This window comes from Mercenaria mercenaria, chromosome 5 (genome assembly GCF_021730395.1).
Source record: "Mercenaria mercenaria strain notata chromosome 5, MADL_Memer_1, whole genome shotgun sequence".
Taxonomy (NCBI): Eukaryota; Metazoa; Mollusca; class Bivalvia; order Venerida; family Veneridae; genus Mercenaria; species Mercenaria mercenaria.
Window position 1 is genome coordinate 30,545,901 of NC_069365.1, and position 19,188 is coordinate 30,565,088.

The window sequence follows — 19,188 nt, forward strand, 5'->3', positions numbered from 1 at the left end:
TATCAATTCTTTGAAATACCTGTATCTTGAGCTTTTGCAAAGAATTGAAACCTTTGCTACTTCGATGATAAATATCTTACGCATCGATAAATACTAGCATGGCTCTATGATAACGAATACGTTTTCAGGAAAATGTGTTTTTCCGAGACATGTATGCCGATGACACTGTCCCACTATCCGATATATTTCTGGCCCATTAATCGCAATTTTTAAAATCCGGATTGTACGCTTAGTCGAAATACTATACGCCTATTCAAAACTTCTTTTCATTTTTTTATTTCAATGTTTTGACTTTGTTTTATGATAACCAACAGTTAAAAAATAATAGTTATAATTTCTTTCGTTTCAGAACAGTCATGGACCAGTTTAGATGTTATTACTGCAGTTTTAATTCCACTTTTTGCGTAGGTTAGTGTTTATTTGTAAGCATTTATCAAATTAAATTGGTCTAGCGCGGCGCAGCCGCATGACCAATATAAATTGATAAATGCGTACTAATTAATAAACACTAACCTACATAGTGTTTGAAATTATTTTTTGTAACAACGGCTAGATTCTTTACACAGTTAGGAACATTAATCACTAACACATCATTCATATAATCGTTACGTGGCACAACTCAGTGTTTGGTCCATTTCCGGCATCTCAGAGACTTGTTCGGACTTTACGATGGAGACTTTATCATTATTCTCAGAAAAAAAGTTGCCGTCGGCGCGGAAACTGGTAATTTCAGTTTATTTTAATATCCGGCTCCAGAGCACCGCTGATCAATATCATTCAAAATCAAGCAGATCGAAGCTAACATCCAGCTCTTTCTCGTTTTCATTCATAATTATTGCAGTATTCACTACAGAACAAAGTGAAAATGACCGGGCTCCTAGTGATTATATCAGCTGTTCTACATGTATAACTAATTTGAATAAAGCTACCATTGCCCTGGAAGATAGGTTTAATTGGACACTTTGACTTTACCAGGTAATAAGGTGGACAGCGCGTGTGTCAGTAGGCGGAGCTTAAATTTGTAAACAAAAAATAATTTCAAACACTAAGTACCTATAACCTTGACCTTGGGCATAATGGACACAGTCCCTGCATAAAAAAGGCTTTGTTTGTAGGCTGCACAATGTTTATGTGAAGTTACAGTAAGATATAAGCAAAAGTAAAAAAGATGTGACAGAAAAACAAGTTTGCCAAAACACTTTTAACCAAGAAAGCCAACGCCGAAGCCGGGGCGATTAGAACAGCACCCCCGAATAGTGGAGATAAAATACAAAGAAAAAATGAAGAAACAAAGTGTCCTGTCAAACTGAAATAAATATTTTTCTCGTATGTTAGCGGAAACACGCATACAGATTCTATTTCTTGATGGTGGAATAGACCAATAAATACTGTTTGACTGTCGCAAAACTTATATTTATTAATTCAATGAGTACAGTGTATGGAGCTTTTAAGCCCAAACACTTCATCATTTCTTTATTGAATAGGCGTACAGTGTTTTGGCGAATAGTGGAACAGTTTTATATCAAGTTTTGCGACTAGAGCATAATTCAGATGCATGTTGGATTAAACAATATTTCAAATATTCGGGATTGTAAATGCATATTTGTAGGTATAAACTCATGTGCATAGACTGATAATGAAACATTCAGAAGCGGTTCTGACACGAATTTCCTTCGCAATTCCAAAATAACGGGCGTTATTAGCCTGAATGCTTCGTCTTTTGCTTTGATCAACTGCGTTTTTGGAGAAAATACGTTTTAATTTTAAACGTTATTGTCTATTTAATGACCCTGTGTTGCAGAGACATTTATTATACACTGCAAAATATATACAACAAGAATATTTATTTCAAATAGCCAGAGAAAAACATAAAAAAAATACTTACTACCGACAGCTTCCAAAACTTTGAAAAACGAAAGTGAACGCCTAGTTTTTGGCGACTTCCGTTTGTGCGTACAGAGAGTCTATACACTGTGATGTCGGTCACATGAAGAAATGCTTTAGGACGAGCTTTGGTAACGGGCTTGTGAGCAAAGTGTCATGGTTTTCAGGACGATTTCTGTGTCATTTACCGTTTTCGAAAACGAAAGTAGTCAAGTCTTCCACAGAGTTGATATGTTTGTTTAATATTTAAATTATTTGTGATAATACAGTGTTATTTTGGCCTGTCATAAAATAAATTGAATAAATGAGAAATAGCAAAATAAACTTAAACCAGTTCTTCGTTTGACTGACATCCCTAAGCGTCATATTGCCTGCAGACGATCATGCTAAATATATTTAAACAACGGTTGTAGAACATAATGACGTTCAAATATGACGTCCGAAACTTTAACCGGCTGTTGAACTAATCGCTGTTAAATTTTAATTTAAAATACTTTTCTTGGTGGGAAACACTGGTGTGATGTTTTGATTTTATTGTAAAGATTTTTCAGTGTTCATAATTCTTAACTCATACATTTATTTTAATATCGAACAAAAACGCCAAAAGTTAATAAACATTTAGCTTAATCGACTGTTAATTATTCGAACAACTGGGCCTGAGCCCGGATTTCGCCCAGATTTTCGCATGACGTTTGGTTTTTATCAAAAACATTTCAATGAGCATGTAAGAATGAAAACAATCAAGGCCTTCTTGTGGTTTATCGTCTAATTTACCACAGTTCGTCGTTTAGATTCTTAGATATTTAACAACTCGGCTTTAGTTCCTGCGCATTTATGAATCGTGATAAATAAGGCAACAAATCAATCGAAAGCAATTAACATACAATCAGGGAAGTATGTTGATATTGGACCAGAAAATATACCACCCTTCTAACTGTAGATTACAGTTCAAAATATAAGTTTTCAAGTTATGATGCCTAGGAAAGAAAGCTAAATTGTTTATTTCTGTTCTTTTTATTATCTGCAAGTGCCTAACTAGCGATATTTGTACATATATGAAAAACAGAATAATTCAGAAAATATACAGTCGCTGTAAGCTAATAATATAGAAACGCTCCGGAAAATGTGGTTGCGCTATTTTGGAGTAGCTCATCGTGGCCCCCAGCATCAATGGCGACCCAGACAGCTTGACCTTTGGTCAGTCGCAGGATGACCACGTTTGTTCCCATAGAGTGGGCCTGTGCGGGTCCTTCTAAAACTAACGACTTGCGTGTCCCATCTACTAGGATATCAGCATATATACGATGATTGTGCTGGTCCTCGCAAGCAAAAGAGAATAAATAGACGCCGCTAACCGGGACGGTGAATATGCCGGTGTTGACATTAAAAGCGTTCCCCTCATTCAGGACGGTAGCTCCATATTGTATTGTGTGCCCAGGCCCTAGATTTGACAGGTCTCGATTTAAGTAGGCCGAAAATGCCACTTGCTCACGTTCTTGCCGAGCTGAAATATTGAAAAAACCTCTTAAACTCTTATTCGTCAAATGTTCGAGAAAAGCTCAAGAAACAAGTAATCTCTTATCAATTGAAATATAGGCCGTACATAGTCTTGGAAACACATGGTCGTTTTGAGCTCAGTATTACCACATTTTTTAAATTAATTTTGGAATAAACGGAAAGAGATATTTAGATATTGTTTATTTACATAAATGATTTAAATATGTCACGTTTGATTTTGTATAGATATGAAAACAGCTGAGAAATACTGGCGAAATTTTAACAAAGATCACAATAGCCATTTATGAGTTTAAATATCGGTGTCAATGAACATCTTAAACTTTTGCGAAGTAGAAGTAAAATCTACAGTTTACATTACTTTGCTAAACGCCTATGAAAGATACTGTGTCCACAGTAATAACAAAAACTAACCAACTCGCATTGTATTCTGATCACCAGCTCGTTGTTGAATATTTTTCCTAACATTTTTCTTGGTCATGTTTTCGTTCACCTCGACATCCCCAAAGCGCGTGATCTGCTTCAGAAAATGTTCCATACTTTCATTTTGCTTTTCCATTATATCGACACTCTGCTTTAGTTTGTCATTGTTTGTCCGTAGCGAATCTAAAATCATCCTTTGAGCATCTAGTTCATTTTCCAGCTTACGGTTTATTTCTTTCTGTCCTTCCAGTTCATTTTCTACGTTTGCAAGTTTCTTTTCAACTTTATTCAGTTTCCACTCCAGTGATTTAACATAAGTGGCAAGATCTTCAAACATTTTTAATTCATTTGACGTTAATTCCGCATTTGTTGGAATAACAAAGAATATGGAAACAAGAGCGAACACCTTTCTTCTCCAGCTCATTTTTGCGAAATAAATTATACATATGTCTAATTTCATGATAGATAAAATCTAGGATTACTAGTTCTTATCTTAATTTAATTTGACATGGTTCACTCTATGACAGAGTCACCTATAATTAAACGAACTACGGGAAAAACTTATTCAAAAGAAACTTTAAAAAATATTTCAGCATATAAGCATAAAATTTGTCGCTTCCGCCTTAGATGTCAGACTTTTATTATTCTTATCTAAGACAGACTAGGTCTGAGAAGATCTTCAATAAATTCTAATAGCTTATAGTGGTAAGGTGCTGAAAAATAGCAGGCAAAGATCCACTGTGATATAGTTCAATTCAAGCAAATTCAAGTATACACTTTAGCATAGTTATACATATAAAAATGAAAAATATGGGTGAGTTGGGTTTTACCGCGAACTGACACAAAATGGTCATATATTTGAAATACCAAAATGGGTTAGGGTAGTTTAGATATGTATAATAAATCTTGCAAAATAGAAGTATCCAAAGGCCTGGAAATAGTACCACTAATAACACTTCTTATCAGTATCGAGAGAGGATATCCCTACCATTCCTACTCCTTCGTTTATACAAACGGCCTCCGGATGTTAAGGACCACCTGAGGTCGGTGGCTTATTATGAAAAACATACGCCCTAGATCGAAGATAACGTCACAGCATGCAAGGATTAATAATATTAATCGCGAGGTACGTCTTGCTGTGCCATCGAATTAGCATCATGCGAAAATTACTTAGTGCTGTGAAGCAAATGAAGTACTAACTACAGTCGACCATTAATGCAGACTGGGTTGGGAATACTGCGAAAGACATGGACGTCGAAATAAATATAATATGACAAGGAAGTTCAGAAAGTATACACAAATTTGTGGAGCGGACGTAAAAGACGTCATTAACGTCGATGTACAGTTGAACCTTCAGGTCATAGGTCACCTCTATTAAACAGCTACTTGCCTTAAGCAACCAGTCAGCTTACTTCACAAACTGACTTTCTGTTCTAATTCCAACCTCTCTTAAGCAGCCACATGCCTTTAGAAGCCAGATTATGCTGCTCACTTGGCTGGCTACTTAACACAGGTTTGACTGTATGTCCCATCATACATGATCAATTTTAACACGACCCGATTGTTTTCCCATTAAACAAAGAAGGCTGAAAATTGTGTGTTATCATTCAACAATTTATTTTTCTGACGTCGCAATTATTATGTCATATGTAGCGTCAGACGGCATAGCGGCGCTTGAAAAGAAATCAACAGAAAACAGGCAAATATATGACGGATGCCATCAGGGATGTACTTAATAATCCTTGATAATGTGTTAGAATCGAAATAATAAATTTCAAACAGTAAAAATCACTGTTTGTCGTTTAGATGTGTCCTCGTAATATAATTCCTTCGCATCTAAACTCCAAACAACGATTTTATTCAATTACAAATCACTTTTTGGGAAGTTCTTAAGTAAATAAACAATCTAATATCAATGAATAGCGTTATACTTTCAAATTAGTAATATCATAATATTTTTGATATTATTTCCAGAAAAAGAAGATGGGTTAAAACACGGGCAGTTCAGCCAACATTTACGTATAAAATAAAATTTGTAAGAATAGGTATCATCCTTGGAACGGTCAGTGGCAAACTTTCCACTGGGAAGTTTAAACCGATTATCGGTGCGCACCAACCTCGCTCTTAGTCCACGTCAAGTTCCAAAGTTGTAGGACCGCCAGGTATCCCCGCTAGGTGGACCCCTAGCATACGTAAAATGCTTAACAGAAGGCACGAAATGTAACCAATAACATCCCCATTTAAGTCAAATTTTATACACCTTGTCATTGAAATGTCTGTATGTAACTATTAAATTTTTAAAACGAAATCTGACATATGATATATGATATATAATAATTGAGAAATATATATCCTATCAGATAAAAGATGTTAAAAGGGTGTTTATTATATCACCGTCCAAAAATTTACAATACCAGAATTAAAACAAGAGCTCGTAGAACACAAAATGAATGCCCCCTTGATGCACTATGCATTAAATTCAAGTTTAACCCGTCTATAATATACTGGGCGTCATTGAAAAGTTACCACTTAATATATACCTCTTTACTTTTTTATACAATATCGACGTCACTTTTTCATAACCAGTGCGCGGTCTATTACTCATAGACCCTGTCTGATCATGTCTCCTAACCCATTTCATAACTGTCAGGTGAGAACAGCACATACGACGTGCAATTTTCGGCGTCAACCATGCCAATGGCCTGATGGCGTTGATCGTGCCTTAAACGTGGCATTCTCAGCAAGGATATTCTGCTTTTTTTATCGTATTCCTTTTAGTCTGTCGACTAACTTTCAAGTGCGATGAATGATTTGTGATAGAATTTTCGTACATGTCGATATTGCTGGAAAAAGTCATTTTGCACGTGCAGCCCGTGCCTAAAATGGAGTTAATCGAATTTGACAAATCTTTACACCAGTGACGTCTCAGCTGCGTCAAAAATGTAGTCGTGTTATGCTTTTAAGGAGGTAGGTTACCTTCATATTTGTATGTGCGCATGTCCAACCGGAAGCTAACGTGACGATTTACGACGACGTTTACGACAAACTAAATGTGTTTGTATATTCATTCTTCTGAAAACAAATCATGAACCTGTCTTCGATCTGATGCTTTATGGTTTAATAATTCAGAAATAATGAATAAATTGCCTCAGAAACGCTTCAAAACAATGTTGCCTTAAAATGACGTCACTGACGTCATGACGTTACGTGTCAGTTACCGCGCAAAATTAATAGTTTTTGTCTTGAAAGTACGTAATTCTGTGCATTTTTTTATATTTTAACTATTTTCAAATAACCATTATTTGCTGAAATATTTTTATGAGTCTTTTGCGCTGAATAAAAATCAATATTTTGCTTCTTTTATGTAGTTATATTGAAATATTATGCGGAATGTAAGAACATGGATGATGGTAACCAATGTTATTTGGTATATAGTTGGGTGAAAAGTTACTTGTTACGGCCATTTTCAAATAAAAATCTAGCAGTTTGATTTGTAATACCTATTTTTCAGGTTCCGTTGATAATTTGTTACTTTTATACTAAAACTAACATCTAAAATTGTTCAAATTTCGGTAGAAAAATGTGGTTTCTTGAATTGAATTGATGTTACCATGGAAACGAAGCCCGTGACCTATGTATCTAAATGTAAAATTCAAAAGCTTTGACACTGGTCTATTTAAGAAACACAGCTTCGGCTTTTTATTTTCATTTCAACAATATCCATGAGAATAATAGCAGCATGCTGAACGACTTTTCCATGAAAAATGCCAGACAAGGGGTACTGCTGTAAGTATTCTAAGCTGTGAAATTTGTTTGAATAAATGCAAATAACACGAAAATATAACTTACGTTAGAAATAATATGTTTTATAGCTACATTAACTAGAAAGATAATCTTATTCAATATTTTTTATAAGAAACTACGACAAAAAGCAAGATATAAGCTATTTTAAACATATCTGTTGCCATGGTTACTTTAAACTTAATGAAAAATAAGGTACCATGTAAAGTTCTTGGTATTTTGCTAATAATATTACCCAAATATGCCATGTTGGTCATTAACAGAATGGCACTGAAGCCGTCGAAAACCCCTATTTTTATACATAGTTGTTTAAAAATGAGAGAAAATGCGTTACCATGGAAACACGAGCCCCGCGACATATACATTTTAAGCTTTTATTAAAAAGATAACGTGCATACTAGTAAAATTATCAATTATGCAGACTTCTACGGATATCAATGAAACTAAAATACACTGAAAAGTGTTAAATATCCGTATTTTCCTTCTTCTTTCAATATGAAATACCTTTGGAGGGTCATGCTCTTCAAACCTGGATAAAAATTGAACTTGAAGGGACAGAGACAAACGAAATTGAGATTATAGCAGTTAAAACTTCATATTACACGAAATACAAAAATGTGCTGCGGTTCAACTAATTTGAATTTACCCTTGTAACAAGGTAACCTACCTCCTTAACACAGTCCGATGCGATTTTTAAAATATAACGTCATTAGAGTGGTAACTTTTCAGTGACGATGAGTATATTTTTCCGTTACGGCTTCTTTTTGTTGCGGGCCTACTTTGCAAATGCATGGCTCTGAGGCTGTGCTTGAAGTACTCTGTGCTTCCGAGAAACCTACCCGTACCTATTACCTTTTATTGGTTGGTGGTTAATTGTAACACTTTCAGAATATCTTAACCGGTATTAAATCAACATTTCTATGTAAGAAAAGTAGAATTTCTAAAACCATTGTTTTTCGAAATTGTAATTGGTCCGATTTTTACACATGGAAAATATGTTTGGGCCATGAAATTGACATTATTGAAGACAGGATTAAAAAGTTCCGAGTACCACCTCTGGAGAACTTAAAAGTGTTGTAAAACCTATTATGGAAATGAAAACTGCATTAAGATAAATATAGTGGACGCAATTTGACCCCGATGGTTGACCTTTGCATTATTATACATAATGAGGCACAACCTATTATTGAAAAGGAGTTTAGGTAAAACACGAGCTGCACGAGAAAAAGGAAATATAAATTTGTGTAAATATAAATTAGTGTACTGGAAAGTTTTAACTGATCAAATGTAAGTATATGTACTTTGATACTGCACTGTATACAAACTAATTCCATATAAATATACACTGCTACACTCGGCACCCTTGATTTCTATAATAATCGATATGAATAATCAGCCTAAGGTCAACCATCGCCCGGTCAAGTTACGACTACTGTACGTACTGAAAATTGAACAGAAAAGGAGCAGTGTTGTGCTGTTTAAAAAGGTCGTTATACGTGTAGAAAAGCAAAAGTCACTTCGAACTGATCAGTCGGACAGTTAAATGTATCTAAAATATAATATACAATAAATGAATTTATTAAATAACAAGTTTCAATCAAGGCAACATACAAAATAATGTTATAACATGTATCAAGTTTTTAATCATGTCTGGAAAAAAGAAGACGAACAGTGTATTTTCAAACATTAAAAACGCCACATTTCTGAAATATTCTGGTTACAAGGTTTTTCCAGTTATACAAAATGTATAACTATACCAAATGTATAACTTTGTCTTACATTTACAAATATCCTCTGCGTTCCAAAGACGTAATCAAAGCACTGAGAGGACTGATGTGGGCAGCGGTTAACAGCTTCTGGTAATGGGCATGAACAGTTAGCTTAAGTTTGGTGATTCTAGTTAAACTACTTATGATTAATAAGCATTTTCGACCTTTCTTTTACCAAATCAAGGGGTAAAACTCTGCTTTTACTTTGTTAAAGGGGATAAAATAATATATGAGCAAAGCTCATGTGCTTATTGAAACTTTTGTGAAGTTTGGTTAATTTTGCTCAAAATCTTTTTTGAATTATAAGCATTTTTTAACAAATCAATGGGAAACAGTCTGCTTTTACTGGAACAAGGGGAATAACAGTCAATGTGAGCAAAGGTCATGGACTAATTGATTGATTGCCCATGTTTTATTAATTGATAAAATTATTGGAACATATTTATTATTTCGATTCTAACAACGCAAATAATTCGCATTTTGGAGTACTACATTTTCAGCGTAATACGTCATTCGGGTCATATGCGGTAACAATTTACCCCCTATGGTTAGAAAGTGTTGCATAGCAAATGGAACGTTTAGATATTTGCTTCTTTTTTATCAGAATTTTGAGAAGTATTTATAAATTGGTAATCTAACAGCTCGCAAACTAATTATGAACAGAATCATCAAATTAGGCGAGTTGACCCTGTGGTGCGAGTGACGAGCTTAACTTTTATATGACGTCACATCATTATGACGTCAAATTTTATGTCATACATTTATGACGTCACCGCTTAATCATAATTGAGCTAATAGAATTCGCTCGTAGAGATCAGAACGTGTTTTACGGTCCTACACATAAGTCAGTATGACTTAAATCTTTTTATCATATTTATGTTTTTGAAATGCTGTTTTCAACCGTTTGGCCCTGAAATAATTCGTATGTAATGGAACTGAAGTAGAATCTCTTATGTCACAATAATAGGGAGTGAAATGTAACAGCCAACCATATTTTATCGTAGATTCATGTACAGGCGATTTCACTATATTATGTTTATATAGTAATTGCTGCGGATCGTGTTAGAATTATTTTTTTCAAATGAGGTCTCATCTTGGTAAAAGCAGGCTATGAATATATTACAGTATACATAAATTACATAGATAAAAGACACTTCAGAATAGTTCTTAAACTAAAAGCAACCATAAAAGAATATTTACAATGAAATTAAATGTTTCATTCAATTTTAAAACAACTAAAACAACTACTTCTGTCTCCAATATCAGCACACATCATGATATTCGGGTTGCATTCAGTCACTTTTCCGCTGTAGATTAATATGATATGCCTCATAATCATGACAACATGCATGTTTTAGTGTTGCTTTTATATATATATTTTCTGGTCCTTTGGGATCATGGAGTCCATTCAACATATGTGTAATAGAGTTTCGCTTAAGCCAGTGCTAGGGGCCGTAAGAGGTGTTGCACATTTCATTACCTCCCATGAACAGACTAAATCAAACCGAATTCTTCTTGGTTGCATTCTATGCTTCCAAAGGATCTTTTTCCGAAATTTATTGTTAAAAATGCAAATATTGAAAATTGAATTTCTTCTAACTTAGTTTGAATTGTCTCAAATCATTGCATTGCAGTCTTCCGAATCCCGCTACTGTATAATTATCCGAGAAGAAATCGTACGCGAGAATGTCTACATATGAGGACGAAAACCCGCAAATCTACCGGCGATTAAAAGGCGAACTTGTTAAAAATAATGTTTCCTTCGAATTAATTATACCCTGTAATGATATGTCAATCACAAACACCAGCTCGAATGTAATATGAAATCAAATTGAAGTCTATAAGTTCGTATTTTCGGAAAACAGGTACGAATTTTTCACCCCCTCCGTTACGGCTGCAATTATTTTCCTAAGTCGTGCAAATAAAAACTATTTACGTAAATATAATGAAAGGATCGTATCTTTCTCTATGAAAAATAAATAAGATAACACCTCTTCTGTTGATTTCACGCAATATATCTTTCCATAAACCCATTTCTATGCAACAAAGTTAGACAGGTGAAATTTTATCCGAAATAGAACGCACGCCGTGTTAGTTAGATGTTTTCTGACCATGTGACCAAAACAAGCTCTTTGGTGTTGGTATAATAATAAAATTTCGATAAACTTTTCTAGCAGGAACTGGGTTTTAATTCAAAACCTTTACAAAAGATGCAACTTGGTTTTAATACCGATTATAGATCTACGCGGATGGTGCTTAAGTACTGTGCTGACTGACTGACTGCATGACTATTTAAGTTTAATAAGGGTCCTCCCGCCCTTTTGGGCACAGTATAGCTTTCGCTATGTAGAGTATAGACCCCCGGCATGTCACCAGGCATGCCGTTAAAGATGCTTTTTGAAGCCAAAGTGGTGAAAATTTACCTCTACGCAATTTCCGTAGAGTATATGCCAACGATAAGTAATTTTGAAGCCAAAAGTGGGTCACTGTCGCGGCCAATGAGACCTAAATGACAGCTCCTCCATAGTATCCAATAGACAATATGAGAAGGTAAGGTGTGGCAAGGGTTGCCCTTAAAAGGGCGGTTGATGCCGCATGTGCCGGCTGGTCTCCCGTGGTGTTGATGCCCCTCCCCGCTCGCTGAGCGTGAAGTTTGAGCAGCTCGGGGTCTTCTCTGCATGCTGTCAGTGGATCCGTCGATGTACCGGCAGGTCTTCTATCCGGTCTACACGACTGTGCCGCTCAAAAGTGTCGCGCGAAGATCTGCCGCAGCGTTCTTTGTTCATTGCCGTCTATCGCTATGCAGGGGTTCCATCATTACCACCCGAGTTGAATGGAGACGGTTGGCCGAAGCCTATTTGTTGATAAACAACCGAAGTTGAGTAGGTTGGCTCCCTCGGATAGAGTTGTTGGAAGTCTGCATCGCCCATCCTCGTCGTCCAATCCTTTGCAGGGCCACTCCCTCCGGATTAGTCAGGACACCGACAGTTGTCTTGGCTCCACATTTGGCGATGCCCTGTGCCTTTTCCGCGACGTGCACGCTCCGGAGGGAAGGAGATGTTAAATACTGTGCTATTTTTTGTAGATTATTTATAGTTTACTTTGTTCACGTGATGAAAAAATTGTTTTGGTCATGTGACTAAAGCAAGCATGCTCATTTTCATACGCGTTTTTTTTTTTTTATAAAATATAGATTACGACAAATATATTCTTAAGCAATGCATTTTTTGATAAAGTTCATCTCAGAAGCTTTCTGAAAGTTTAACAGACTTGAATTACGTAAAATTTATGGAGGACATGGAACTACTTGTTCTTCGGTTTCGGATAAGCGTTTTGACCGTAAATTTGTGGTATGGTAAATCTGTGGTTACGCTTCGCTGTCCACAAAAATAAAAGTTGGACAAAAACCTTGTCCTTCAACAAGGCTTATATACTGTTTACCTAATACACGCCTGGTAAACAACATACGGTAAATCGCTCTGATAAAAGAACGTCAAAAAAGGTAAGCGTCATCATATGTTTTGTATTTTTACAAGCATTGTTTCGAATATCGGGGAACGGTAGGCGGTGTAGATTTAATTTTACAGAGAACTTACAGTTTACCAGTTTAGTCTTGATTTGTGGTCGCGGCGATGCTAACCAGCAAGCTGATTTAGCGGTGAACTGGACCGTTTCGTCATGAAAGCACTTTCATTGCCACATGTTGGCATTTTAACTGATATCAAGAAGCAAAACGAGTAAGCGTGAGATAGCTGTAAGGTATACAATACATTTGGAATAAAACGTACAAATAAACTGGCTGTGCCTCCTCGAAAATAGTTATGGTATCATTATATTCAAATTTGATTTTACAAGTGAAATATGTAATTGTAAACATGTGTCAGAGCTATTGCCACTAAAGCTGGCGTCTTAAAACAATTACAGGTAATCATGTCAACTCGCATATCGCTTTTCACAAGCTAATTTCACGTAGTACATTTTCTCTAACTGGATTGATTTATATTAGCGAAAAAGTTGCAAATGTAGATTCTAAGAAAATATAGACCGCCCGCATAGCTGAATAATGAGAGTGCAGATCTATAGATGGTTGGCTTTGATTCTGATCACCGGATGAGGCGTATAGTCTACCAGTATGTCTGAATAATTTGTCTTCCATCTATGACACAATGATTTATATGGAGAAGTAGTTGACAATTACTTGCGGAGAACAAGATAGTACTGGTGCTGAATCCAGAAGTACAGGTTAAAACGGCTTAAAACTAAAACAAGCAAAATAAATATAAGAGAATATAAAGCTAGATGTATTACATGTATTACACAGATGTTGTATAAATATAAAAATATGATAATTGAATTGTATCTCGTAACTGGACATAACCACTTTCCTGTTACGTTCAACTGTTCAAAACTGTTAATGTAACACAGAGCTATCTTCTAGGCGGCATGACTATCTCCTTCACGACAGAACTGTCTCTCGCAATAAAAAGTGAATATTTCTTCTACCAAACCATTTTCGGTACCAATTTTATTTCCAAATAAATTGTATAACTTAGAGCTATCTCACGCCTACGCGATTTGCTTCTTGATATCAGTTAAAGTGCAAACATGTGACATTGAAAGTGCTTTCATGACGAAACGGCCCAGTTCACCGCTAAATTAGCTTCTGGTAAACATAAACCACAAATCAAGAACAAATTAGCGAACTTTAAGTTCTTTGTAAAGTTAAATCAAATCTACATGAGTGTTTTTATGGAGAGCACTATTGATACAAGTAAACCAAATGTCGTACATACAATTAATAACTTTGACAAGTTTTGTCTTTTTCAAAAGTTTTTTTTCTTTTAAGATTTATCTTGTGTAACAAAAAAATTAACACAAAAATAGTATAGATAATACTATGTAAACGTTAATTTGACAGGCTGAAATTCTACACTTTCAAGTGCATAAAAAGATAAGCATTTATCAAATCCCACGACACTTTATTTTCGGAACGGAAACATCAAGTTCTAATAAAGTATAACTTCAAGTGGTATCACGAAAAGTACGAAAAAGTTTAGTTATCGCGCGGGGGGGGGGGGGGGGGGGGGGGGGCTAATAATCTGTATTCTTGCTTAGGGATGCCGGTCACATGAAGAAATGGTTTAGGACGAGCCTTGGTAAACGGACTTGTGAGCAAAGTGTCACGGTTTTCAGGACGATCTCTGTGTTATTTACCGTTTTCGAAAAATAAACAGAATTGATATTTCTGTTCAATATTTAACTTATTTTTGATAATACAGTGGTATTTGGCCTGTCATTGAATAAATGAATAAATGAGAAATAGCAAAATAAGCCTAAACCAGTTCATCGTTTGACTGACATCCCTAAGCGTCATATTGCCAGCAATTTAAACAAAGAAGACGCCCATGCTAAGTATATTTGAACGACGGTTGACGCGCGAACCGGTAGGAGAACATTTAATTTATGACGTTCAAATATGACGTCAGTGCCCAGTTGTTCGAAACTTTAACTGGCTGTTAAACTAACTGCCTATTAAAGGCCTAGATTCACTACTATATAAGTGTCCCCCCCCCCCCCCCCCCCCCAAATCCAATATACAGCTCCCATCTTATCTGCTGCTTATCAGCGATTATGTAACCGTTACTGATTAGAGGGCAATTAGCACAGCAGGGACCCCTAGACCATGAAGATGTGTGCAGTGGAGTTGAAAGAAATTAATTTTTCTTCAGTGAATGTGGAATGATAATAATATTAATTATTATTTTGATATTATATAGATGATAATAACTATCACTTTAATGTTATAAAAATGATAATAATAATAATAATAATAATAATAATAATAATAATTATTATTATTATTATATTACATAAAGGATGATTAAACTTACAGTAATAATATTGAAAATAATAATGATAATAAAACACAAGTTTAGTGAAAACTTCATGAGTTCTTTGTGCTGACAAACAATATTTTTCTAATTGGAAACTCGGTTTCTTGTATTCATGTAATCAACATTATTTGAACTTCAAATTATTGTGTTCCATCTATACTGAATTTTCATTTTCAGTATGTTGCCAAAAATGACTTTTTTCATGCTTTGCTTTGTAACTTTGAAATGCACATACTGTTTTCAATTTTTAGACAAATGTTTTTTACAGTATTCTGCAAGCTTTATATGAGTGAAAGTCACATTTTTCTGAAATATCACAATTCTCCAGACAAACTTTGAAAAAACAAAAACTTGGATATTTCTTTAAGTAAGTTTAAATTATCATTATTTCATTATTGTGGAAATAAGTTTCTGATTATCTTATTATTGTGTTTGATCAACAAATATTTTTCTTTACACAGAAATGCAAAAAAAAAAAAAACTAGTATAACTTTAAAAGTTATCAATTATATCTATTTAAAATAAATTACATTGTTTCCCCTTCTCACTAATTGATACACTTGTAAGGTAGACTGACTCTCCAATAAACATTGACCCTTGTTTATTGGAACCATACTGTGATGGTCATTAGCCCCCAACTGTGCTGGTGAAGACAGAAATCCCTTGGCCCACTGCCAAAATCTAGGCCTTTAAACTTTGATTCAAAATACTACTTAATCGCCTGTTAAAGATTCGGAAAACTGGGCCCAGATTTCCACATGACGTTCGATTTTATTTCTATTTTTTATCAAAAACATTTCAATGAGCACGTAAGAATGAAAACAATCAAGGTTTTCTTGTGGTTTATCGTCTAATTTATGGTGTATTACCACCGTTCGTCGTTCAGATGCTTAACAACCCGGGCTCCAATTCCTGTGCGTCTGAACCGTGATAAATATGGCGACAAACCACTCGAAAGCCTTGAATATTTGATTACTAACATACAGTCAGGGAAAATAGAAGTAAATTGATATTATACAATTATCGACTTTTTCATAGGTTGATATCAGGATTTATCAACCCGAAAAGAGTTATATTCACCGAGCCGAAGGCGAGTGGAATATAACTTTTTGAGGGTTGATAAATCCTGATATCAACCTATGAAAAAATCAATAATTGTTTTATTACATGAATAAATGTATAGTCAGTCTTGCTATTACAATTGTATCTTTAATAAAGAAATAAGTAATAGAAAGAGCATTGAAACTTGAGGGTAAACGATTTGTACGAGGGGGCGTAGCCCCCGAGTATAAATCGTTTACCCGAGAGTTTTAATGTTCTTTCTGTTTTGTATCATAGCCATCCATATATGGTAGTTGTAGGCGTTCCACACTGCCATATACAGCAGTTCAGTGAGTACTTAAAATCCTTGCTTTACAAATGTGTAAAGCCCAGGTAAAATAAACCAATGCTAGAGCAGAAAATCAATAAAATACACCTCGTTGTCTACTGTTCCAGACACGCTGGCATACTTTCCTATCCAACAGTGCGGTAACTAGCGTGCGGGTATTAAATACCTGCACACTTGTAGTTACCGCACCCTGTACTCAAGAGTATACGAATTACCTGCACCAAATTTGTTAAGAAAAAAACACTGAGCTATGATACAAGGAATAAATGTAGACCAAATCAGGTTGATACTGGTTTTCCAAGCACCTACTTCGATCTATTTTTATTATCGTACTATTTATAACCCAAGATAAGTTGATATGATATGTACTCATTACTTTTCGAACCGTTTTCAGCCAATCAGAGAAACAATAGAATACAGTCATGTAATAATAACCCAGGAAACATACCACCTGCTAACTTTAGATTACAGTTCACAATGTCACTGTGTGGCACACACCGCCTAAACAGGTATTTACAAATTGCGATGCAACATCGGAAAAAAAGTCAAAATTGTTTATTTCTGTTCTTTTTATTATCTGGAAGTGCCTAGCTATAGCGATTTTTGTACATACATGAACAACAAAAAATACGAAACGTCGCTGTGAGCTAATAATATAGAAACGCTCCGGAAAATGTTGTTGCTGTGGTTTGGAGTATGTTATCGTGACCACCAGCATCAATGGCGACCCAGACAGCTTGGCCTTTGGTCAGTCGTAGGATGACCACGTTCGTTCCCATAGAATGGACATTTGCGGGTCCCTCTAAAACTAGCGACTTGCGTGTTCCATCTACCAGGAGATCGGCAAATATACGATGATTGTGCCAGTCCTCGCAAGCAAAAGAGAATAAGTAGACGCCGCTAACTGGGACGGTGAAGATGCCGGTGTTGACGTTAAAAGCGTTCCCCTCATTTAGGACGGTAGCTCCATATTGTATTGTTTGCCCAGGCCCTAGATTTGACAAGTCATGCTTTAGGTAGGCCGAAAATGCCACTTGCTCCCGTTCCTGTCGAGCTGAAATATTGAAACGAGCATCGCTTTTATCTTCATACTTTTTGCAATATTTCAAAAAATCAGTCGTAGTCGTGCATATGTTCGAGCAAAAAAAAAAAAAATGAAACAAATGATCCCTTATAAATTGGAAAATTGGCCGTATACAGTCACGTTAACACACGGCCATTTTGAGCTAAGTCTTACAATATTTCAAAAGACTGTATTGACGTATATTTCATTCATATCAAATGTGATAGGTCATGTCATGTTCGACTTTGTACAGAAATGAAAACAGCTTAGATTAAAAAAAAAACCAGCACAATATTCATCAATGACTTTAAATATCGAAGACAATGGGCATTTCAAACTTGTACGAAATAGAGTTAAGCTACAGTTTAAATTATTTTGCTAATTTGCCATGGAAGATACCTGTGTCCACAATAATAAAAAAAACCCTTACCAACTCGCATTGTATTCTGAATACCAGCTCGTTGCTTAATATTTTTTCTAACATTATTCTTATTCGTGTTTTCGTTCACCTCGACATCCCCAGGGCGCGTGGTCTGCTTCAGAAAATGTTCTGTGCCTTCATTTTGCTTTTCCATTATATCGACACTCTGCTTTAGTTTGTCATTGTTTGTCCGTAGCGAATCTAACATCATCCTTTGAGCATCTAGTTCATTTTCCAGCTTACGGTTTATTTCTTTCTGTACTCCCAGTTCATTTTCTACGTTTTCAAGTTTCTTTTCAACTTTATTCAGTTTCCCCTCAAGTGATTTAACGTAAGCGGCAAGATCTTCGAACATTTTTAATTCATTTGACGTTAATTCCGCATTTGTTGGAATAACCAAGAACACAGAAATAAGAGCGAATACCTTTGTTATCCAGTTCATTTTTGCGAAATGAAATATAAATGTCTCATTTCGTATTAGATGAACGGCAAGATAAGGAGTGTGGTTTCTTATCTTACTTTTAAATTTAATCGAACTGAAATGTGTCGTTTGAATGACATATAATGATTGTACAACTACATAGGTTTATGTATTTTCGGAATCATACAGGATCATCTGAACTAAACACAAAGTAAGGGAAAAACTCATTCCAAGGTACTCGTCATTCAAGAAAATGTTCAGCATACTAATTGTTGAGAGTCAAATGATTACGAAGCATAATTTGCCTCCGTCTTTCAGCTTTTACCACAGGCATCTTTATTCAAGTAAGACTGCAGAACGAAACTGAAAGGTTCTTTTAGATTAAAGCGGAAACGTGCCAAAATATTATAATCAAGTAAAGATTAATGGTTTCGGTGTAGTTCAACCCAAACTCATTCAAAAAATATTTTAGCACACATATTGTAAAGGGCTATGATTTTTTAAATATAGAGTAGGGATGGATGGGGTAAATCTACATGATTAAATTTGTTTGCTTTACATGAAATGATGAAAGATATAAAGACACTAAACTTACCTTATTGAAATT

General features: G+C 35.3%; 2 protein-coding genes across 2 annotated transcripts; both read right to left on the reverse strand.

The window, feature by feature from the left end:
* Positions 1 to 2,891: 2,891 nt before the first annotated feature.
* On the reverse strand, positions 2,892 to 4,274 carry LOC123556752 (uncharacterized). The gene is made up of 2 exons (XM_045347695.2): positions 3,814 to 4,274; positions 2,892 to 3,388 (listed from the first exon to the last, which is right to left on the reverse strand). Exons 1-2 carry the CDS (start codon positions 4,244 to 4,246, stop codon positions 2,982 to 2,984), a joined length of 840 nt encoding a protein of 279 aa, XP_045203630.2. The 5' UTR covers positions 4,247 to 4,274; the 3' UTR covers positions 2,892 to 2,981.
* A 12,953-nt stretch (positions 4,275 to 17,227) lies between these two features.
* On the reverse strand, positions 17,228 to 18,612 carry LOC123558853 (uncharacterized). The gene is made up of 2 exons (XM_045350699.2): positions 18,170 to 18,612; positions 17,228 to 17,730 (listed from the first exon to the last, which is right to left on the reverse strand). Exons 1-2 carry the CDS (start codon positions 18,600 to 18,602, stop codon positions 17,324 to 17,326), a joined length of 840 nt encoding a protein of 279 aa, XP_045206634.2. The 5' UTR covers positions 18,603 to 18,612; the 3' UTR covers positions 17,228 to 17,323.
* Positions 18,613 to 19,188: the final 576 nt, after the last annotated feature.

What these genes read in the sequence shown, in the direction of transcription:
- LOC123556752 (XM_045347695.2), bottom strand. Translation starts at nt 4,246, where the DNA reads ATGAGCTGGAGAAGAAAGGTGTTCGCTCTTGTTTCCATATTCTTTGTT. An exon ending in TCAGAATACAATGCGAGTTG is followed by an intron (nt 3,389 to 3,813) that starts GTTAGTTTTTGT and finishes TCAATATTTCAG; the next exon opens with CTCGGCAAGAACGTGAGCAA.
- LOC123558853 (XM_045350699.2), bottom strand. Translation starts at nt 18,602, where the DNA reads ATGAACTGGATAACAAAGGTATTCGCTCTTATTTCTGTGTTCTTGGTT. An exon ending in TCAGAATACAATGCGAGTTG is followed by an intron (nt 17,731 to 18,169) that starts GTAAGGGTTTTT and finishes TCAATATTTCAG; the next exon opens with CTCGACAGGAACGGGAGCAA.